At 42.8% G+C, this 24,055-nt stretch overlaps 1 protein-coding gene across 4 annotated transcripts in view; it reads left to right on the top strand.

Moving 5' to 3' along the window:
* The window catches only part of ltbp3 (latent transforming growth factor beta binding protein 3), a 34,746-nt gene that overhangs the window by 4,909 nt on the left and 5,782 nt on the right, over nt 1-24,055 (top strand). For 2 of the 4 annotated variants that reach the window (XM_053441908.1, XM_053441911.1), the window contains exons 2-24: nt 11,310-11,588; nt 11,686-11,849; nt 11,927-12,032; nt 13,154-13,240; nt 13,408-13,524; nt 13,656-13,811; nt 14,439-14,546; nt 14,681-14,694; nt 14,786-14,852; nt 15,386-15,463; nt 16,741-16,869; nt 17,848-17,979; nt 18,062-18,190; nt 18,360-18,479; nt 19,031-19,153; nt 19,303-19,425; nt 19,609-19,728; nt 20,580-20,708; nt 21,035-21,205; nt 21,347-21,427; nt 21,999-22,127; nt 22,242-22,379; nt 22,463-22,603. In XM_053441908.1, coding sequence (XP_053297883.1) covers nt 11,310-11,588; nt 11,686-11,849; nt 11,927-12,032; nt 13,154-13,240; nt 13,408-13,524; nt 13,656-13,811; nt 14,439-14,546; nt 14,681-14,694; nt 14,786-14,852; nt 15,386-15,463; nt 16,741-16,869; nt 17,848-17,979; nt 18,062-18,190; nt 18,360-18,479; nt 19,031-19,153; nt 19,303-19,425; nt 19,609-19,728; nt 20,580-20,708; nt 21,035-21,205; nt 21,347-21,427; nt 21,999-22,127; nt 22,242-22,379; nt 22,463-22,603 — 2,841 coding nt within the window. Of the gene's footprint in view, nt 1-5,530; nt 5,824-11,309; nt 11,589-11,685; nt 11,850-11,926; nt 12,033-13,153; nt 13,241-13,407; nt 13,525-13,655; nt 13,812-14,438; nt 14,547-14,680; nt 14,695-14,785; nt 14,853-15,385; nt 15,464-16,740; nt 16,870-17,847; nt 17,980-18,061; nt 18,191-18,359; nt 18,480-19,030; nt 19,154-19,302; nt 19,426-19,608; nt 19,729-20,579; nt 20,709-21,034; nt 21,206-21,346; nt 21,428-21,998; nt 22,128-22,241; nt 22,380-22,462; nt 22,604-24,055 lie in introns of those variants that run through there. The other 2 variants (XM_053441912.1, XM_053441909.1) reach the window with 2 other exon arrangements.

A 24,055-nucleotide genomic window follows, 5' to 3' on the forward strand; every position in this document is an offset into this window, starting at 1 on the left:
TGTTGCTGTTGCCTATCAACAGAGCTGAAGTTGGACATGATGAAAAAGTTCAAAAGTGCAACATTAAGTTGGATTAAAAAGTGATACTCAAGCACTGGGTTGCTTGCTGGCACCATTAGCTCTTCGCCAAAGTGCAATGAATCCTGGGATAGGTTGGGCCGCAAAGGATCCGTCTGTTGGAAACTGCATCACAAGGAGCCTTTGAAATGGAACAGTCTAGTCAAGCCTCTGTGATGTAATCAGGCTTCAAATGCAGCCGCCTTGAATTGAGACACAGCTATTGGTGCAGTTATAACCATATCGATTCAAGCTTTAGACATTTGTCCTGTGAATTGCGGACAGATACTCTGGTGTATTTGTTTGCTTCCTGATACGATCTTTGCTAAAAAGAGAAATTTGTTCATGAACATAAATCATCTCAATTTCAACGAAGTCATAAATGTAAATTATGACCTGTCTGATCTGCGCAGTGTGTGATTACGCCGGCGCAGCGTGAGACAGAAGGACAGACGACCACCCAGATGTTTGGAGCAGAACCGATCGTCTCAGTCTGCAGTGAACACGAGGACAAATCAGCTGAGCGAGCACGCAGCTTTGTACATTAACCTGTGTGGGGGGGGGGGGGCGAGCTTCGCCTCAGCTGCAACATTGAACTCATTGTCACGCTGACAGCCGGCGATGATAGAATATCTGTCACGGTTCAGCTAAGTAGCAGTTAGCGCACCTCATGCACCGGCCTATTTAACTTACATTGTACACGGTACATCATAGCAGTCTATCTGGGTGATTATTATTCGACATGTGTTCTCCGTGCTCCGGCTCACACTACAATTCAAACCACATACTTATCAGATTAAGAAAACCTTGACAGCCGAACACTCACTTGACACATTCGAATCCGCCGCAGTGACGGTAGAAACGTGCCAGATATGCTCCGCTCACACGTCTCCAGGGAATCCCACATGTCCCTAATAGATCTCTATCTATCTCCGTGCACTTCTGAAAAACTGATGAAAGCACGGAAACTTGAAATCCTCCCCAGGCACGTTGGCAGGCGGATTAAAGTTGAGACTTTACGGCCCAACGTGCCTTTTTTTCCCCTAGATCCACATCGTATCTGTGTAAGTCATCAGAAGGCCGTGAGGCGGAGGCGGAGGCGTTGTTACTCTTTATGTGCATCTTGTGCTGTTTATTACATCTGGATTTATGGTTTAGGACAGCGTTCATAAAGGATCCGGAGGGATTGCATATGTGATAATGGTGGGAAGTTGGATTTTTAAGAATGCTAAATTGTTAACTCTTGAATCTATGCATGTGGTGCTACGGCTCCCTTGAACCTGAACTTGATTACCAGCATTTCTTATGTAATTATCTCCACGTGTGTGTCTGTCGAAATACCCGAAATATAACAGTCGACATGTTTAAAAAAAAAATCCTCATCACATGAAACCGTGCTGTAAATTGTAGGATAGGCAGAGGGAAGAGAATGTGACAATGCCTCTCTCCGCTCCTTGGAGAATTTACGTTTTTGTTTTACGTGTAAGCATCAGCAGCTTGGCTCCCGGACAGTCGTATAACCCTCATCTGTCCTCCGCAGCTCCTCAACATCATCGTCTTCAACGGGCCTCCACCCGTCTGCTGCTTTGGATTATCTTCTTTTTCTGGAATAAATAAAAGCACAGGGCCTCATGTTGGACAGGAAATGGTCTTATCATATCGTAGCCTGAGCCACGTCTCACCTAAAATGGGCATCAAAAGAAGTGGATACGGCTATTTCAGGATTTCCCATGTGGTTCCGTATTTAGAGTGACAGTAGTAGCCCTGTGGTTTGTTTTGGATTTCCCTTGGCATGGGTCAGAGGTCCATGGGAGCCATGAAAACGAGGACAAGTCGGTCAAACGCAGTTGACGGAGCTGGTTCGGCATTTTCTCTATTTAGAAGCCGAGTTTATTTTACCTTCCAGAGCCCTCTGCTCTTACCCACACACTCTTGTTTCGCCCGGGCCAAAACTTTGGAGAAGGCGGTCTCACACAGGCGACCAAAAAGCTGCACCACTCCGGATTTTTTGTCACAGGTTGGACGGAGCTCAGGGGCAAAGTCTATTTTTGCATGCTGGGGAAATCACACATGGTTATTTGGGGATTTGCCATTTATATTAACCTTTTACTTCTGTTTTCCCGAGAAGGACACTATTAGTACTGTATGCAGTACCTTCACACACGCCTTTGGGATAAGTGTGTTTATGGCCACATTAATCACAAGGGTTTCAACTCTCCATTTGGTACAAGTTACGGCCACAACTAAAGAAAGGTGTTTTTTATGGGTTAAAATGTTTTCCCGTATTTAAATGTATTAAGGTTGTATCAAAACATTCACTCAGGGCATACACAAGTCCCTCATGAAATCAAACTCCTCCGTGCCACTACTTTCTGCATGAAAAACTATTTCCAGGTTTCAAAAGGCATCAGAGAAAACAAAGCTGCAATTAGTGGTTTTTCTTTTGAACGTCACAAGGGAACAGTGTGCGTATATCTGCATGCGTGTGTGTACCTAAGTGTGTTTGGTGCTCCAGAGTGGTGTACTGAACCCAGCTCAAACAAACAGCCTTCTTTGCCATCTTTAACACTCTCCTCCCATTTGCTTAGCAAGGGGGAGAAACGGAGCAGTTATTTAAAGCTGCTCAGAGGAATGCGAGCGCTAGGAGCTGCACCCACACCGTGCAGGGACCCTGTAGCTGCAGGTATTAGCCAGGGTAAACAGAACAACACGGCCTAGGCCAGTGCTGCCTGCCGCCGTACGTGGCCTGAGCGTGTGCAACCTACAGATGGTACCTGCCCCGCTCTCCGGCGCTGAGTGCTGACTCGCCCCCAGGGCAGGTATCTGACATAATCTCAGTGGAGCACTGTCAGCACTCTTCTACCTGCCTCCAGTTCCTTTAGCCCGAGGCTTTTAGACAGTCATTATATGACATCATCCGTATTCATGCCAAGACCCTGTCTAATTCTCTGGCTCTCTTTCCATAAACATCACTGCCAGAGGGGAGTGACAGGGCAACGCTGGACCCATGCCCACGTGAGGCCTTTTCAAACCGCAACGCATATTTCAAATAGATGTAAGAATCCCATTGTGCAAGGCAGAGTTTAATTTAGATTTGGATAATTACTAAATCCTCAATGCAAGATCCATCCTAATCTCCCTGACAAAGGCTGCCTCCGTCTCTCAGGGAGGAGTCTGTTCGTCGTCATCGTCCAGTTTCTGTGAGGTTCACAAACTGTTGTTTAAGGCCGACTGTGAGGGGTACTGAATGCCTTCGGTGACAGTGGTGGACCCGGGGAAAAGGGCCATTCTATTGTTTGGATAGCTGAGGCCGAGGCTGCTCAGTTTCAGGGGTTTGACAGAGCACTGAGAGTTCTGCGGGGGGGGGAGGAATGTGTACGCAGGTTTGTGTTTTCAAAAGGTAGTGATTATGTCATTTACTCCCAAAGTCTGGCTCAGCGGCAGGAGTCTGACCCACTTCAGACGTTGCTCTTTCTCACTTGGCGTGGTATGTGGTCCCACAGTGCCAGTTGATGGGAGGAGTATTTTGGGGATGTGGTTTCCTGCTTCGGACCTGATGGTAAAGGCAACGCGTCATACAATGATAGCCATCCCCCTATACTCTCTTTACAAACAGTAGGTCTGGCGGCATATGTTTTCAGTATATGGGGCCCAGTGTTGTTTAGTCACAGTTCTCTCTGGTCATGGAAGATGGCCGCCTAAACACCAGACCAATCAGCAAGCTCATATTTAATCAATGGAGTCTGGCTCCCCCCCTTTCTTACAGACTGATTATAACTGACCGTTTATCTGAATTGGGGCCGGTGTGAAATTATGACCCAATGGTAATGGCAGAATCTAGATCTGCTGAAACCACTATTTTCATCAAGATCCATGAATTATTCCCTGTCAATTGGTGTAAATGTCAAAAAGCCCCATATCTTGCAATGTTACAGAAAAGTGAAAATAGAACTTGCCCAAAGAGAAATTGCCAAACTTACCCAGATCTTCTCCGTTTTTGCGCAATCCTGCTGATGAAATCATAACTCACCTGTTGGAGGTAACTAACTTGACAGTATGTTTTGTATAAAAGAAGAATGAACAACTGTCGCATGTTGTGGCCTGTTGATGTTTGTCTGTCACACTCTGATACGTCGGAGGTTTTGATGCCAGGATTGACTGTAACTCTGCCACTGATAACCAACCTTGATAGTGTAAGGCCACAAAGACATTTTTCGACAGGAGCAAAACACTCTACAGGAATACTTATAGAAATGCAAACTTAGATTAAATGAAACTGTTTAAGGAAATTACTGTGTGATACGAGAGCCTTGAACCCACTGATAGTTATAACACCTGACTATGTAGCATTCTGCAGCTTTTAGCCATTTGTAGCTTATTGTTTTGATTTCCCCGTTTGGACGCTGACCATGTGGTTGAGCCTCTCATGTAGCCAACCCCCTCATAAAAGTAGAGAAGAGTATCCAATTCCAGCTCTGAAAACTCGAGTTTATTACTTCTGCAGCTGTTTTAATCTGAAGTTGGTGTAGACCAAACCAGAGTTACAAGTCAAAGGCAGAGCTTTTAGAAAATACATTTGTTCACTTAATTCTCGGTAGTTAGATGAGAAGGTTGACATCACACATACTGTACATGTGTCTAAGGAGCATGAGGCTGGAGGCAGGGGATGGTTAGCTTAGCTTAGCATAAAGATTGGAATCAGCTGGTCTGACTTTGCCAAAGGGTGAAAATCGGTTTAAGCTACCATGTCTAAAGCTCAGTCATTAACACATTACATATGTTTGTTCAATAGAGCGGTTTACGTTAGGGACAGTTTTTGGGCCTATTTGTGTAGTCTCCGCTGGTCGCCTGTAACCTCACAATGACAACAACATGTGTGATATGATGACCATGACTGATTATGAGCCGTTGACCCGACCGAAATATGCAAGTTACAAAGAATGTTTGACTTCTATGTAATCAGTTCCTCCAGTGAGAGTCCAGTGAGACATAGTTTAGTCATGAGGTCGTGTGTGTCACCAGTCTGAATCCGAACCATCCATCACAGTTACTCCGCTGCACCAGGTTTCTGAATCAGCCTGGAAATAATCGCATATTGATCCAAAAGTGTATTGGCCTCGATTTGTACTCGTCTGAGTGGGTGGACTCAGACAGAATCACAGTGAGAGTGACTCAAAGAGCATCACCACAGACTTGTGTGTGGGAATCTTTCAGACTGGTTAAATTAAACTGCTGTTTGTATTTCTGCCACGATATGAGTGTGTTCAGAGACGGGCTCGTGGTGCCGTGCGCCCGGTGGGAGACGATGTCTACACTCGGCTCTAGGCTCAGTGAGCTGGGAGCTTTTTCAACTGTGGGTTGTTGGGCTGTAATTTGTTGTTTTTGCGCTGGGAGGGTGCGGCCAGCGGCGGGGAGGACGATGTGGAGGGGAGGGGTGTGATGATGCGTCATCTCCAGACAGACAGGAGTGAGTGGGTGGGTGGCAACAGGGCACTCGGAGGGCAACCTTTCCTTTCTTTCTTTCCTTCTTTCCTTCTTTCTTTTTTTAGTCATATCATTCATTTGTTTTCTCTTTCTCTTTCTTTATCATTTCCGTTCGTTTGTTGTTTCTTTTTTTCTTTGTTCCTATCGTTCATTCGTTTTTTCCAGTAGTTCTTTCTTTCTTTCTCCCTTTGCTACATTTGCTGTTTCTCTGTTTCTTTTATTGCCTGTGAAAATACATTTTTGTCATCACCCTCCAAAAAAAGAACAGACTAATTTACTGAGGTAAGAATATAATAATCAGTATTCTCACCCACACATAATTTTAAGCTATATCCTGTCGGTTACATGAGTCGTACTTTTTAAACAGTTGGGCAATATGCAACTTGTTTTCCTGAAAATAAAAATAGTCTGGGAATCACAACAATCTCACTGCAACGTCTTACTTTCTATTCTCTGACTCTTATTTGCTTTTTATTCCCTGACTTTCCCAGAGAAACAATATAATACATTCTCTCTATCAGCTCAATGCTGTGAAGAGATCTGTCTTCCTCCTCTTGTGGTGAATCATGACATTATTAAGTAGTAGCGCTTACTCATATGTCACTTGAGGTATACTCCGAGCGAGAGGAGCTTGAAGACAAAGTTCTTTTTCCCCCTTTTCTCTCTGTCTCTTCCTTCAGCTCCGCTCCCTCCTTCAGCTGGAGTGAGCGCTGCATGGGAAAATTATACGCTTCCCAACTGTCTTGGCACATACCTGCGAGCTGACGTTCTATATTAAATTAGGCTTTTTTTCTAAAGGCCTGACAGCGAAAGATAAAGTAAACTCTGAATGTTTTTTTAGCAAAGCTGAAGCCGTTTGGAGAAAATGTGGCGATATATTCAATGGCAAAAACAATGTGTCCTCACTCAAATTGTTTTTCTGCGCTAAACTTATTGAATTTGTGAAGATGAAACGCAACAAATGCAAGGCGAGTGGTTGTTGAATGAGTTCCTGACTTCCTCTGTTTTCTTTGACAAGGCCGTGTGGAAAATGAGGCTCATGACGCTGCTCCTCCCTCCACCATTCAGCCAGTCCTCCCTGTTCATGCCTCACATTCACTCAGACCGCCACATTAACTCTTAGGTGCATTTGATTTTTAATGACACACCACCACTCGTCTCAGGAATGTGTTAGATCCACGACAAAGGTGTGGTGCACGCAGCAGAGGACGGGCTGCCTCTGAGACGCTGAGCCCACTGGCGACGGGGATGGGAGCCAGTGAGTGATTTGGGATCATAAATTCTGCTGATGAACTCCAAGGTGATGATGGGAAAATCCACTGGAAAAGTAAAATCCTTGTTATGATCTCAGCTTTAAAGCTTTGTTCTCCTTTCAGTATATAATGTGGTGCAGTCACATAACCACAGCCGCTCTCCAGGAGACACCATACCCTCCAGTTAATAACTCTGACACACACACACACACACACGCCCATTCTCATACAAGATCTGCAGAAAGCATTAGCCCATACATTGCCAGTATAGCTTGAGCTTGAGCGTATGAGGCACATCTGGAGCAGAGGCGTCGCTGTGTGTTATTCACATGCAAGTGAATCAGTCCTCCTGGAGCTCGAACAGAAATGAGACACCTAATTTAGACAGACTCCGGCAAACAAGATATTATGGGCATGAAGTGCAGTGATACTACTTGTGAGTTTGATGCTGTGTGGGGCCTGGGATGAACCTGGTAACCTTTCTGCAGGTATATTAGCCTCAGTAAAGTTGCAATGTTTTATCCTTAATTGAGTACACCTGGGATTACGTAAAAACTGCTGAACAGATCACGTGTCAGGGAAGAAGCCAATAGTGATTTTTCCTGAAAAGCTTGTCACAGCGATTCAATTACATTTTCATTTGCTACTGGATTAAAATAAGATGTTCCGCTGGATTTAAAAAAAAATGTTATGGTTATTTCTGCTAAATTTGCCTGCAGCAGTCGCAGTTCGTAAAGCATTCAGGAATTTCCTGAAATAGTAATTTGTTTTTACGGGGGTATACACACCTGACTACACAATAGTTGAATGGCTGATTGAAGGGAGAGATGGCCGCTACCCCTTGATCACATAGAGAAATTGGACAACACTACCCCTTCACGGCCACGTGCAAAGCAAAGGGGTAGGGCCAGGTGGTAGTGCTGAATTGGGACAGACCACCCTGTCCATTTGTTTGTTGATTGGTTTGTTAAGTTTTAAGCAAGATTATGCAAAAAGTACTTAATGGATTTCCCACAAAACTTGGTGGAATTATGCAGTAATAAATTAAGGGAAAAAGGAAAACATTTTCATAGTTTTCCCAGGGAATAATTCTAGTATTTTGATTGAAAAAATCTGTCATATTAAAGGAACTAAAACAAGTGTGTGAAACTTGGTGTAGCTTAGTTAGATTCAAGGACTGATGGGCCTTGGCTGAAGCCATTCGAGTATTATAGCATTTTTCATTATAAGTACATCCGTCCATCCATCCGTCCATCCATCCATCCGTCCAAACCACTGTGGCTCTAATTCCATTTTTATAAAATCAGTGGGTGTATAGATCATGTTACATAACTGGAATCTGGCAACTGCACAAAAGGAAACGTTCCAACATAAAATTAGCACCAAACTTTCCGTCATATCAGGCCTGCCTCTACAAGGTGCGATACAAATAAAGTTTGATTTGCTATTATTTTGACTTGTCCCCATTTCCCTTTTAATGTGAATATGAAAGCCAGTGTGTCCCAGTAATGACCTCATGTTACCTCCCATAAAATAATATACATTTTGAATGGGGGGTAAACAAGGGTATTATTTCTTCTCCTCTTTTCCCCCTCTCATCTTTTCTTTTCTTCTCCAGCCTTTGAATATATGATTTTAGTTTCAGCAGAAATCACTGCTTTCTGGGCTGGGTTTGAATAATTCATGTAAATCATTTTGGTCTAGACAACACCTGGGCAGCTCATGAGCCAAACATCTTTACGGACCTTCCTTGACACAGGAATAACCCTGTCACGACTGTAGAAGGAGATCTGTTGACAGCTTGTGTATAGTACTTGGCACTGTCTGTTGTGTGGCATCACATGGGGCTCATTTTCACATCAAACGGTTTCCCTCCCCAAGAAACTGAACCCAAAAAGTGCAACACGACTCCCCGATCTGACGGAGTTTCATTATTGTGGCGTTGACCCTGACCAACGTCAGAGTACCCGCTCTGATTCAGACACCTTCCCTCCCAGACGAGGCCTCAGCCCAGACTTTCCCTGCATCATCTCTCCGCTCTCTGTGGGTTTGAGATTGTGTAATCACATTTGGAAAGAGGTTCTTTTCCTGTCTCCCCGCGGCTGCGATTCCAATTTTCAACCCCCGCGTTTTTCTCCCAGTTTCCTCTCATTCTAAATCCAGTGCTTGGACGAAATTGGAGCCACGAAAAGCTCTCTCAGGGTATGTCAGCAGAAAGTCGGACAAAGTTGAGTGGTCTTGTCTCCGGTGTGCCGCTCGTTGCTGCCTGCACTTTTTTCCTTGTGGTTAAAGACCACCGTCACATGGCGGCGGATAGTGGAGGTCAGCTTCACCTCCGATTTTGAAATTTTGAGTTGGCTGTTCCGCTGATATCCTTGACTTTTTCTGCCCGACTTTCACTCTGTGAGGATGTCCCTGCTGTGTTTAAAGTGATCTAGTCCCCTAATTACGCCACGGCCCAGACTCCCTGGCAGTGCGCTCCTAATTACATCCATGTGTGCACACTTGGCTCAGCAGGAGAAAGAGGCCTGCTCTCCTCTCCTCTCTGTTCCTACGCTACCTTTTGGATACTTCCTATATCCAAACTTTGGATTTGGATTTGTGTGGGTCTGAAAAGTGCTCACAGGATCTCAAGTGTAACCCAAAAATGTGCGACCCTTAATTTACAATAACATAGCTAATATTTCCAGAAATCACTTGCGTATCTCTGTTCATCGTATCGGCTTCACACTTGGCATTTGTTTTTTTATATTTTGCGATTTTGCACATGCGATACGCTCAATGTTGATAAACCAAGCTCCATCGAACTTTGAATAAACAGGTGGGCAGCTCTTTGTGCAGCAGCCGTGGTGCAGCTCCAGGGTTCAGGAGCAGGTCTTTACTTGCAACGGCTCTTTACTGGAGGTCACTTTCACAGTTTCAGAGAGAAAAGCTGCAACCAGCATCACCACGGGCCCGACAAACAGGCAGGTCTAGAACGGGCACTTGTTATATTCAATTGCACAGAGCTTTCTTGTGTTTACTCAATGACTGAGTCAGGGCTTTCTCTTCTAAACTAGCCTGTGTTTTGCTGTTCCATTTGCAAAAGTTGTGTTTTGAGTCGTAGCACTGGATTGTATTGGATTGTGATGATGCTGAGATGATGTATGTTAGTTGATGAACATGAGGAGAGGCTGTAACACCTGACACTTAACAGGTAGTTGTAGAAGGCATGTGCTGTTTAGCCCAGTCATGGTACAGAGTAGGAGGAGGAACATTTACAGCACTGAATAACAACAATACAAATATCAGTGTCTATGGTTTTTGTTGTTTATTTGACAGTGTAATGAGATTGAAGGTCATGAAAGAGGCCACCTCACATGTTGAGAAATCAACAAAACAGCTGAAAAACTCTGTATCTCACAATGTTGAAGAAATGTGGGATTAAAACAACTCCTGGATCCTCATTCTTATCCGTATCCACACCAAATGTTAATGTTTCCTACCTGACCCGTACCGCGTCCTTCCACCATGTTTCGTGGTAATCCAGTAGTTTTAAGGTAATCCTGGTCAACAACGAACAAACAAAAAGCAATGATAGAAATATATCTGCAGTAATACTATTACAGAGAGAAAACTCTACATATTGACATCTGAGAAGATGAATTTATGGGAATATTGTGCATTACTGCTTTTTCAGGATTATCAGAAATGGCCTCTGTTTAGTTATTCTATTTACCAACCTAATAACTTGCATTCCAGGAGTTTGGCTGCTTGATCAATTTAGTTTTGTGAGGAAAACTATGCTCATACTGTATATGTTTGAACTAGCAGGCAAATTTGATCAAAAACATATTTTTGGCTCAAATGCGGAAACTCATGGTTTTTCTTGGCTAAATCATTTTAGCCTAGCTGTCCAGTAGTCCTGTTGCTGCTCAATTCTCTCTCCGACCCTTGGATGCACAGCTTACTTTTCCACACAACTGCTCTCTTTCTTCATCTTTCTCTCTCTTTCCTATAATTGTTCTATTGTGCACGTTTCAAAACCAACCGGACTTAAAATAAACACAATGGGAGACCTAATAAAACTGCAATGAATACAGTATATGCCGCGAGCTTGTCTCCAGCCAGTGGCTTTCCCATAGATTTCGAGATCTTTCCCATATGTTGGACTGTCAAACAGATCAGGGACCCTACCTGCATCCCAGCTCAGGCTCGGCAGCCGGCCGTTAGTCCGTCATGCTGGTGTGACTTTTGCAATGGTTCAGCTCAGAGTTAAAATTTTATGTGGCACTGTTCATGCAACTTTGCTGTCTGTCTGCCATATTTCTGTTATATAAAGCTAAATCATGAGAACGCTCATGTGAACATATCACCCCCCCTGAAGTAAAGACCTTAAATCAGCTGTTTCCCTCTGTTATTATGTGCTTGTGTTTTTCCTCTCATCTGATGTGATTGATAGCGATGAAGCGTCGACCGGTGGGAGTCTCTGCACATCTTGGTTTGACATCCCTCCTTCTCTCTTTTTCTCCATAGTTGTGTGTCCCCTGACGTGTATGAACGGAGGAGTATGCAGCTCGAGGAAACACTGCCTCTGCCCGCCAGGCTTCACCGGTCGGCTCTGCCAGTTTCCACTCCAGCAGACGCAGCAAGCTCAGGCAGCGCGAGGCAACAAGCAGCCCGTCTACCCCGTATCTCTGAAGCCAGACGGCCTCAAACTGGTGGAGCAGTCGGGCATAGGGCGGACCCAGTTGACGCAAACACACTCGGTTTTCACCCTGCCTTTTTCACAAGTAGGGCACCACTCATCTGAAGGTACTTATCCTCTATCCCTGGTTGGTCTGAGTGAAAGTGAAAATCAGTTTGGTGACATGTTTCATCCCTCTGATTTCTACCATTTCTTTATTTCCAGTGCAGATTAACGTGCGTGTTCACCACACGCCGGACACGTCTGTGGTCATTCAACCTCTCGACCAATCAGACATCAAGACTCCTCACAAGACAGGGCCCCGCCTGCTCCCCCAGAGACACAAACCGAAGGGGCGCTGCTTCCAGGAGACCACGCCCAAACAAGCTGTGAGTATAGGCACGTGCAAACTTCCTTTATCTCTGTATTCCCACCGTTAATATTTCTCCATCTTGTCTTTCTTTAGTGCAACAGCACCCCACTTCCTGTTTTGACCAACCAGGAAGATTGCTGCGGCAGCGTGGGGAATTCCTGGGGACAAAAATATTGTTATCAGTGCCCCAAACTTCCAAGTGAGTGAGAGTGCACTTCAAGAAATCTCTGCTGCTCTCAATCCCTTTCTCCCTGCTATGTTGATGGACTTCTCGCCTTGTTAACTTGGCTTATATTCAGGTGTAAAAGTGCAAACTTATTGTTTTCTTCCGGTAATCAGTAAATGTCTATCATCCCCCTTTTGAAATGATGGCCCCTACGATTCAACAATTACTCCATACCTCTTTAAAATGTGCCTGAGTGTGCAGATGAAAGTTAGTGGTGAAGTGGGTGAGGGAGTGTGTCAAACGCTGGGGAGGAAAAAAAAAAACGGAAGAAATTACGGGAATTACACACAGACAGTGAGACAGAAAAACAGAATGTGGAAAATAACCCTCTACTTAAGCATGTTCCCATAGGCCTGCCCAGCGCACGACTGTCATCACACTGCTGAAGATTGGGTTTCAAGAAAGAAGTTGGCTGCTCCCGTTTTTTCCACTCTGCTATTATTCCGCCTCTCAGTTCTGACTCAGACAATACCTCCTTTGACAAAAAAATACCTGATACTGTGTGTCTGGATAGTCTTTAGATAACTGGGATCCTGCCCAGAGAGAGTTACATTCATATCCATTTGTCTAAAAGACAAAAGTAAGCTGTTGTCTCATCGCCTGTTTCCAAAATGTTTGCGCGAGTTCCATCTTCCCGCAGCTCTCTAATAAAACGGCCTTGCGTGTTTGTACTCCCTCGTGGAAAATAGGACATTCCTCTGTGTTGGAGGTTTAAGGCTCCTGAAGGGGAGGACTCCTGTATTGTTATGAGTCAAACCCTCATGAGAGACATTTGCTGTCTATTCTGTAACTAGCTACACTTGATTATAGGCCTCATAAAAAACAGCTGTCATTAGAAAAGAAGTAAAGTGTTGAAAGATTTTCGAGTTTGGAAAACAGGCGTATCCTCATGCTGGCAGAGAGTCAGATGAGGGTTACATAGACGGAGCATAATGATGGACGACGCATCTCCACTTCCTCCCACCAAAATATCCAAGATAAGGTTTTCACAGATGTATTTTAGTTTGTATCTTCTGTTTGCTGCTCCTCTCACGTCCTTTGCACTCATGCTTTGGTCATATCTCTGGTCTTAACCATGTCTTCTCTTCCCTCAGATGCATCAGTCAAACACACAATAGTGGAAGAGTATGGCTCGACCTGTCCACAAGGCTATAAAAGATACAACAGCACTCACTGTCAAGGTAACACAGGCGGGATGTAGCTTATAACAAGGAGGACGATTTAGACCTAAGAGCTCGGTTTAACTTATCGAGTTTTACCCTATGATAAATGACTGACTATATAAAATCTTTGGGAAGATATTCAAAATAACATTTTGATTTTTACACCCCGCCTCCTGCACTTGAAGACATCAACGAGTGCTCCATGCAGGGCGTCTGTCAGAACGGAGACTGTCTGAACACACTGGGCAGCTTCAAATGTTCCTGTAAGGCTGGTCTGGTGCTGGACAGGCACCGATGTGTTGGTGAGTGAGAGCGCCTTCCGGGTCTTTTTTAACAGCGCACCCACTCCGGTGACATTAAGCTGTCATTTAAAAAACTGGATGGTCGAGATTAATCACCAAAATCAAACCCCGTTCGAACCCTCCTCTGTCAGAGTCCCCGGCTGAGCAGGCGCAGTGCTTCCTGATGGCGTCCGAGGCCAGGGGCTGCGAGCACGCGGTGCCGACCTTCCTCACCCAGGAGATCTGCTGCTGCACGGTGGGCAAAGCCTGGGGCCGCAACTGTGAGAGATGTCCTCAGGTGGGCACAGGTGAGTGGATGGAGATCAACAGGAGCAGCTAGAGACCCTAAGGATTTCCAATGACTTGAACAGTATAGTATAACGATCATAAACAAAGACACTAGACAAACGTTACAGACTAGAATCAGACAGAGAAACTAAAAGCAGTGAGGCTTTACAAAGAAAAGGCGAACTGGTTTCTGAATCGGCTCACAAATCCCATTTGTGGCTTAATATTAAATACCAATTTCATCAGTTTAGTTTGAGATGTATAAAATAAAATAAAGCTATGACACTTAAACTTCAACTTTATAGCTCTTTAAGCTCATTTTGTGATATGTATGATGGTTTTATGTTTAATTAACAGTGATCATACACTGGGACACAGCAATAAGCCAGAATCTGGATTTTGTCCTTATACGCTATTGTTATGTTCTGTTGTCATAAGTTCTCATAAGACATAGAAAGTGCTTGTATTTCTTTTCAATGCACAGTTTCTTTAAAGGATGTTTATAAGTTCATACAAACAATCCACCATCTGTGCTGTTGTTTCAGTTGTAATTTGTGCTTTTCAAATATCCAAAGAGTCATTAAGTATTTTGCGGTATATGTGAACTAACTGTGAAACCCTCTCCCCTTTCTCCATGTGGTGCTCAGTGGCCTTCAGTCAGATCTGCCCTGCCGGGAAAGGCTACTTTCTCCAGAACATCAGAGAGAGTGTGGCCTTCCCTCCCATCATCTTCCCCCGCAAGCATGACAAAGAGGGTGAGTCAAAAATGTCCGAAGCTCAGGATTTCTCTCAGGTATCAAACACTTTTCAGCTTGTCGTTATTTCGTATCGTTCATGCCAATACACAATAGTAATACTCTTGGTGTGTCCATGTCTTTTTTCCCTCCAGAGCCGAAGCGGCCGGTAAGACATTATTTTATCGTTGTTAATAATACGAGGATAATGGCTGGTTGATTTTTAGGTGTTGTAAGATCTCATTCACTCTTTCAATCAGGAGAGGCCACCTGAGACAACGACCACCGTGCAGGCTCCTACCACCACCAGCAGCCCTCGTGTTCCCGGTAAACACACATCCGATACTAGAATCACACAAATCAGGATTCGCACCTCCGCCGAGGCTCACCACTCCCCTCATGAAAACACATTCAAATCCTAGACATGATCCGGAAGTCTACTTGGATATGCACCAAATTTCCCACACACTCATAACACGCAGGATCAGCAGGATTCATGATTTATTTTCCTGCAAAATTGCTAAAGAAAGTGAAAATAAATTCCTGGATCCACCCATTTGTTATGGTGTAAATGCAATGGGCTCCTTCTTGGCCCATGTCCCATCCTTCCACCAAGAGCCGATGGTTTCCATGCACAAACCTCTTTGCGGAGGCTTGTTCAAAGTTGTTGAAGCTCAAATGTTTGCTACTGGTACTTCACATACTTCATCCGTCACAGTGAGGGAAACATTTCTGTCTTCCTGCTAACAATAAGCAATCCTCCGTGGGGTGATGACAAAAAACAGCAGGACTCAAGTTCAACGTCTTCCATTCCTTCTCTAAACTCTGTCCACTTCATCTGTCTTTTGTCGGATCCACAGTTGTTAAACCCACCCCTCCGACTATCATCCGAATGACCCCAGGCAATGACCCCTTCGAAACACAGACTAAAGTCTTTCGTGAGTTTCCCAGCAAACTTCAAACTGACTCAAATATCTGTGCTGTATTAACCTGGTAGTGAGTTTCTCCTGTGAGTGCTGGTTCATGCTTCATGCGCCTCAGAACTGGAAATTCCAGCTCTCGACATTCCCTGATAAGAAAAGACGGGTCGACTTTCTCTGATAAGCTAATTTATACAATGGATTTATTTTATGATGTCACACACATGTTGTTTTACACTAAGATGATCCACGTTGCTAGAGTTAATATCAGAAATTGAAAAGAGCTCAGTTTGACATGAAGTTAAATCTACTCAGACGCATGCTTCTCTCAGGGTTAACGGATGCTTTGGGACATGTTAGATGTTGTCAGCATTCAACCATGAAGCATGGACCAACCTTCTGGCCATGTTCACACTCTGCTTTGTGTTTTATGGAAGCAAGTGTTGCCATAACCACATTATTACATAAGGTTATGTGACACATATTTAATTTCCATAAAAAGAAAAAGAAAATTCCTAAAAGACACTAAATGACCAGAATCATAACACTGTCCCTTTTGGTGGGTGTTGGAAAGTAGAGCCCGACCAATGTATCAGTTTGCTGATAACAGGAGCCGATATGAGCATTTTGGTATCGTCGTTCATGTTAGCTGATATGCTCCGAAACAATTTATTAAAAATTTTACAGTAGGGAGAAGATGTGCATTTATGTTTACATTTGTTTACATAATTCAAGCTCTAGATATTTCGTTGCATTTGAGTTTTCTTTTAATTCATAGTTATTTATGATCAAGTTTATGGTTAAACTTTCAATATCAAGCCTCAATTACATTTAAAAACATTTTAATGTATATATCTTCTGATTTATTGTATCCGATATTTTATACGCTCTAATACGGTTATCGTAATTGGCTCCTAAAATTCTAAATCAGTCGGGCTTCCTCTTTTTCCACATTTCAGATTCTGGTCTGTAACACTTGTCTTGTGTTTTCATTTATGATTATTAGAAAGTACTGCTGAAGAAATCTAATACAGCTTCTCTCTGTTTGTCTGACTGACACCTGTCATCGGCCCTGATGTGAAAAACTCAGAGGTCCTTCCAAATCTTGAATAGTGTGAACATGGCCAAAAATAGCAGAGCCTAGGTATTGCATGGATGTTGTTTGTCTATATACAGTGTATATTTAATGACAATATATTTATCCATATATATATGCATGTGTATATATATATATATATATATATATATATATATATATATATGATGCTTGCCCATTCTGTGTTCCCTTCTTGAAGCAGTGACAGATGAATGTAGACTAAGCAGGAACATTTGTGGTCGTGGCGAGTGTGAGAACAGCCTGAACGGCCACATCTGTCACTGTCACCCTGGCTACCATCTGAACCCGCAGAGGAACATCTGTGAGGGTAAGAGACGATGGTGGAGGCGCTCGGTAGATGAGTCGCAGGGAGGGGATGCTGATGAGTCTTTTCTTATGCATGCTGGCAAACAACGGTCAATCTCAATCTGACATTTTATTTGTTTTGCTTTATTGTTTGTTCCAAGAAAACGTGTTGTGTCATTGATAGATACGTAATTAACGGGAAGGATAGCAACTTAAATTAGAAAATGTTAACTTAAAAATATTATTTCATATAATAATATATATAGAATATATATTTTTTATGAATCAAAAATAGATGAATGACAAGGACGATAAATTAAAAGAAAGTAATTATAGGTCATGATATCGCTATTATTGTTCCTCAACTTAAATGCATAGTTTTTAATAATTTCACTCACTTTTTCGGCCTCCCGAATGAAATTAGAATTGATTATGTGGGATTTAACAGCTTTTAATGGAGCTTTAGTTTCCTGTTCAACTGTATGAATAGTTAGCTTCAGTAAAGCTGCACATAGAGGTCAGGTTACTCAACAAGAGACGTTCTACTCAAGCTGCCAAAACAGTTGTGTGTCTTCTGTGGCTCTGAAGGGAACTTTTCAAAGTTTGAGAAAATATTTTGGCTTGGGCTCGGAGACAAAAAGTTTGTAGCAGAAAGCCTCCATTATTACCTGGGGCTGTGAAGCTTGGAACGTATTGGTATTTCCCAGTTTTGGGACGGGTCTAAAGAAAGGTGCTATCAGGTTGCATCGTGTTGGAAAGTGTAGGATTCTGTATTTTAAAGAGTATGACCTAAGCTAGAGGCTGGAAGTCAGAACGTCATGTCTTTAAATGTGTCCCTTTTTTAAAATACAATACAGAGTACATCTTTAAAAAGACACTATTCTTATTGAAAAATATTTTTATCTTGATTTTAAATCTGCAAATTTGCACATTTTATTGGATTTAATTGACTTAATTTCCATGATATGTATTTACATCACTCTTCTCTGCTGATTTACAGATGATGACGAGTGTAAGTCCGAGCCGTGCGGCCACGGCAGAGGCCTCTGCGTCAACATCGAGGGCAGCTACAAGTGTCTCTGTCGTCAGGGCTATAAACACATGGTGCAGCATGGCAGACTTAAGTGCATAGGTGCGTTCAGTTGAGTTAATTCAATGTTTTTTTTTAATGAGATATCAAAACCTGCATTGGCCTCATCCTTACTGTTTTGCAGATTTGAACGAGTGCTCTAAGCAGGATATCTGTGGTGTCGGCGGCCAGTGTATAAACCTGCCTGGTTCTTATAAATGTGACTGTCACAGCGGGTTTAGGAGCAAGTCCCACCGTCATCCAGCCTGTGAAGGTACAAAGATGCTGATTATTATGACACCATGGATGTTAGTGTGCCGGCTTTCCACTGACAAAACACTCATTATGTGTGTGCAACTATCATACACTTGAATCTGTGCCCTGCATGTGTGTCTGTGTCAGTCCAAACAAGTGTGTGTTCAACCTTTTCTCCCTCATTTCAGATATAAACGAATGTTTGAATCCCAACACCTGTCCCACTGAGCAGTGTGAGAACACACCAGGCTCCTATGAATGTGTTCCCTGCTTGCCTGGTCACGAGGCCAGGTCTGGCACCTGCTATGGTGAGTGTTAACCAAAGACTATATAGGTGTTAACCCATGTGATTATAACCCAAAAAATTCAGTTTCAGTAAAAAGAGAGTTTGCAGATCTGTACGATATATGGTGTCTTGCTGTTAATCTACAAAGCTGTGAAAACCATCATGACAGATTTTTTTTAAATTTTATTTAATATTATTACATAGGAACATCACAGATCAACATTCTGTAGAGGGAAAAGAAAGATTTTTACCTAGTACAAGATAAATATGATATTATATATCATATGTTACTGCGTGTTTTCATAATCAGTCTCTGTGAAGTCAATCTAGCTGCACCAGATTTCCCACATTCATAGATATCAGTTCCTTAAATGTGCCTTAGATTTATTGGATTCACCCCCTGACTCATAGCACATCCCTCAATCCCCGTCCAGTAGCTTTTGTACAAACCAACTAACAATCAAATAGACAGAGGTGGAAAACTTCCTTGGCGGAGGTAATAAAAAAAAAAGCTAATAAATACAACAAATATGAGATTTCTTTTCCTCTCTTTCCTCCCTGATGCTTCACCAGACATTAATGAGTGTCAGAAGCCTGGCATCTGTCCTAACGGCCGCTGTGAGAACCTCCCCGGTACTTACCGGTGCCTGTGCAACGAGGGCTTCCTTCCATTAGCAGACAGCAAAGGGTGCAGTGGTGAGAAGTTCTTATCTAACCCTTTCACCCCAGTACACAGATTAGGCTTCTTATAATGCACTCGAGTGACCTGATGGCTGTTTGATCCCTAATATGAATCCTGAATCATCCAAGAAGTTGTGTTTTTTCCTGTTCTTTCTCTCGATCAGACATTGACGAGTGTGAGGACGTGCGGCTGTGTGCCAACGGCCACTGCATCAACACTGAAGGCTCCTTCCAGTGCCAGTGTTACCCAGGATACCAGCGCACACAGGAAGGCAGCCACTGTGAAGGCAGGAGTTATTCCACAAACCAATATGCAAATTATTTAGCACCTTAAAGTAATACGTTTCTTTTATGTCAGTTGATAACTAATAAAAATAAAGAGTGAGTAACAGGTTAAAGAAAACATCCAAAACTGCTCAACACGTGCTTCACATTCCAACCCAGTTGTTTTTATTTCCTTCCCTTCCCAGATATCAATGAGTGTGAGAGGCCATCAAACTGTCAGAGGGGCCACTGTATCAACAGCATGGGCTCGTATCACTGTGAGTGCCAGAAAGGCTACAAGCTGGTCGGAGGCAGGCGATGCCAAGGTCAGTCTTTTACATCCTTTAAGGTCATGACCTTTACCAGAAAACCATGCGCTGTATGTCGTTCTGCCACCAACTAGTAACTAACTGATATACAGGAGGTGATAGGTTTGTTTTATTCGCAGTATCTTAATTTGTATCCATGTATTTTTACCTTTCAACATCTCATTCAACTCTTTTAGGAGCTGATGTTACTGTTAAAGAGGCATGTTGTCTTTGTCTTCTTTACAAAGTTCTGAATTTTTTTTCTTTTTCTGCATGATAAAGTAAAAAATGTAAATTCATTATTATCTAAACATCTCTATTGTGGGATTTTAACTAGAATAGCCCCTGTTTGTGCTTAGATTTCCAGCCATTTCCTGCCCTTCTCCTATAGCACTCAAGCCACTCGTGTGTGAATCGCTGCTCTTGGATTTTTTTTGTGCAGCAAGTCTGTCAAAGTTCCCCAACCAACAGAATGCCAGGTGTAGTGTTGACAAATTAAATTGTCCCGAAAACCAAGAGCAGATGTTTCACGCATGTACAAAATAATTCTGAGCGCGAGGAGAAGAGCTGAAACTGGAGCACAGAACATCCGTACAGACAAAGTGCAAGAGCAGTTTGAGCACAAGCAGGAGCCTTTTGAGTGTGAGCGCAGGGTTTTGACTGAAAGCATTACATAACCTGAAAGCCCCAGCTCTTGAGTCAAGATAAAAACGCCAAAGTGTGAATGCAACAACACAACATTGGTCAATATATATCTATTACAATTTTTTTTCTTACTTTGATAAAGAAAAAAAACGATTTGTCTGCAACTCACGTGGTGTTTGGGTAGAAACCAGGTCTTGAAGCCACCTGTGTGATTTCCTTTTCAGACTTTGACGAGTGTGCTGCAGACAGATTCCTCTGCCAGCCCTACGGCTCATGTGAGAACAGACCGGGCTCGTATGTGTGCGCCTGCAACCACGGTTATATCCTCTCAGAGGACAAACACAGCTGTGAGGGTAAGCCTGCACGGATTCCCTCCTGGTCTACTGTTGACCCTCATTCATCCCAGAACCTTAACCAGGCCTGAACATCTGATCCCTGCTTGTCCCAAACCCAAAACATTTCTGCTCAAGTGTAAACCACATCTGAAGCCTATAAGCCAAACAATTATAATGATTAGTCATAAATGACCAAATCCTGTATTCTTCCTGACCCAGTTTAGATTTTTAGAGCCGTAAATTAAAATGAAGATCAACTCGGAACGCAGATTAAAGGTAAAGACTAGTCGCTGGATTTAGACCCTAAATCATCCTGTTCTGTTTCACCATGTTCGCTCCCGCAGCCGTTCATGTGTTGATGGACGAGAAGAAGGAGTGTTACCTGAACCTGGATGACACCGTGTTCTGCGACAGCGTCCTGGCCACCAACGTCAGCAAGCAGGAGTGCTGCTGCTCCATCGGAGTGGGATGGGGAGACCACTGTGAGATCTACCCCTGTCCTGTCTCCCATTCTGGTACATTTACTCTCTACTGTGTTCACATGCAAATAAACTCACATTCAAGTCTCACAGAAGATTATTGATCATCCTGAGCCATACACTGTATCTGTATCTCATGCGGTGGTTATTAAAATCCTCTTGGTCTTCTTTTCCCAGCCGAGTTCCACTTCCTGTGTCCAAACGGACAGGGTCTCTACTTTGAAGAAGGACTCCAGTACAGCCTGCCTGCCTTCCATGGTGCATATTTTGACAAAGTTATGATATCGATATATTGTCTGCCAAATATATTTAAAAAAAAAATTGGCAATGATTCCTTTGATGTCATAGTCGAACCCTTGGGACAAATAAATGTAATTGAGGTTTAGTATTATACAGTTTAACCACAAACTTTATTATAAGATATTGTACATGTAAATAAGAAACAAACACAGATACAGCCAAATATGTTTAACTTGAATTAAAAAAATAAACACACATTTTTCACGTGACATTTAAATACAAATGTACATCTTTCCTCCATTATTTAATCTGTAAAATAAAAGTCTTACATGCTGGCCAGATAAACCCAGATGGCGACATTTCTTTGAAAGTTTCACATATTTCCAACCAATCAATATATCGATTGGGCTCTAATCAATCAAATGATTTCAGTCAGGCCTGAATTAAATACTGTGATCGTACTTAACCTTGTCTAAATACTGTGTGTTGTCAGTTCCTAATGTTTACCGTAGTCGTGACTCATGAGATCGCCACACTGACAACGCTTCCTGTAAGTGCTGAGGACAGATTATTCCTTTATCGTCTGCAGACATCGACGAGTGCTCTCTGTTTGCTGATGAAATCTGCAAGAAGGGCCGCTGTGAGAACACGCTGCCGGGCTACGAGTGCTACTGTCAGCAGGGCTTCTACTACGACGGAAACCTCCTGGAGTGCATTGGTGAGCGAGCGGATACACAGCAAAACATGACGCTTCAGTGGATCCTCACGCTGAACACAGAGCAGTGTTGCAGAGGCCTCGTTACAGATTCTGCTTTTGCATGTTCTCCCCCAGATGTGAACGAATGCCACGACGAGTCTCTGTGCACCAACGGCCACTGCGTCAACACCGAGGGCTCCTTCTACTGCAACTGTAAACGTCCCTGGACTCCAGATTCCAACAAGAAGAAGTGTGTGATGGCAATAGTAGCAGGTGAGTCCACTGGCATCTTCTCCCATATTTGCCAAGCTACTGTTGGGATTATGTCGAACACTGAGTTCTCTTTGCTCGCACAGATGTGAATGAGTGCGGGGACCCAGCCAACTGCAAGAACGGCCATTGCGTGGACACCCCGGGGTCATACTACTGCATCTGCTCGCCGCCATGGACCCTGGCCACTGACCGCAACGGCTGTGTGACCCCCGAGGAGCAGGCTGGTGAGTGCAGACCCCCCGCAGTGCCAGGGTTACAGAGAGCAACAAGGCAGCGATGGGCAGGTTATCCTGGAAAACGCAAAGAAATCAGAAAGAAATCTTAGTTTTTTTCTGTTTTCATTTGTGGGAAACAAAACTGATTTCAGATACAAAGACAGTGAAGGACCCTTTTTTATCATATTAAACAGGACAATGAAACACTTATCATTTGTTGTAATCAGAACTAATTCACAAATTAAGTGAGTTTATATATTAAATAAGTCAAATGTTTCCCATGCATTTTAAGTGGCTGAAAGGGGCTTTTATCACCTTAAATGTTACTCATGTTGTGTTTTTACGAACCACAGCGGCAGGATGTTGATGTCAGAGGATCTATAATAGTCATCCTGAGCTAAACCCACACAAACCACACAAAGTAAAAATAAAAAATGTCAATAAATAAACCAGGTCAGAACACGCTTTTTAAATCAAGGTCTAAGTTACATAGAGTGACCGGACATAACATATTTTTATTAGGGGTGGAAGTGACAAACGTTATTTGATAAATACAGAGGTGATGAACATGCATGTGAACTGAAAGCAGATGTGAGAAGGAAAATTAAGTTAATAATCGAGAGATTTTATTAAAACAGTTTGTGATACGATGACAACAGAACCATGTTTTCCATCTTTTCCACGTTTTCATAATTTCTCCTTCACAACACAAAATTGCTATTTACTATTCAAGGATAGTAGCTTCAGGGGCGCAAGTAACAAACAAATGAAAATAATGGAAGTGATGAAAATTGGGAATGGAAAAATTGAGTGATGTATTGTCATTTGATTTGATTAACTAAGTGATGTTTTATTCAGAACTACATTGCTCTGATAATCAACTGGGCTGTGTTTCTCAAGTCATCATTCACAACACCTGACTGACATTTAGCATTTCAACATCGATTTGCACTGAACTATAAATCAAAAGCAGCGCCCACAAACTTGTGAATAATGTCCTCAGGCATAAACTGACACTCTTGGCAGAAAAGGTCGAGAATTGAGCTGAGTTGGCGTGTGCTTTTTTATAGGCTTTTTTTGCTCCATTTATTAATTTGGAAAGATTTTCATCACTTCCATGTTTTCCAGTTCTTTTTTGTTACTCTCACCCTTGAGGGCACTTTTCTTAAAATGAGAAATGGCGATTTTGTGTAGTGAAATGTAAATGATAAAATGTCAAGGTGTGGACAATGATCAAATGTAGTTCTGTTTTTCATCATAGCACAACAAATCAGCTTTAAATTAATCAAATCATTCAATGATTAATCTGTACATTTTTCATTTCAGATCCATTTTCTTAGTTACATTCTTCAGTTCACGTACATTTTCATCACCCTTTTTTGATACTTCCCTCAAATACGTTTTTCCATACAGGTTGTAGACCACCACGTGATGTGTTGTCTCTTTAAATGCAGTTCAGTC

This window comes from Pleuronectes platessa, chromosome 15 (assembly GCF_947347685.1).
Source record: "Pleuronectes platessa chromosome 15, fPlePla1.1, whole genome shotgun sequence".
Classification (NCBI taxonomy): domain Eukaryota; kingdom Metazoa; phylum Chordata; class Actinopteri; order Pleuronectiformes; family Pleuronectidae; genus Pleuronectes; species Pleuronectes platessa.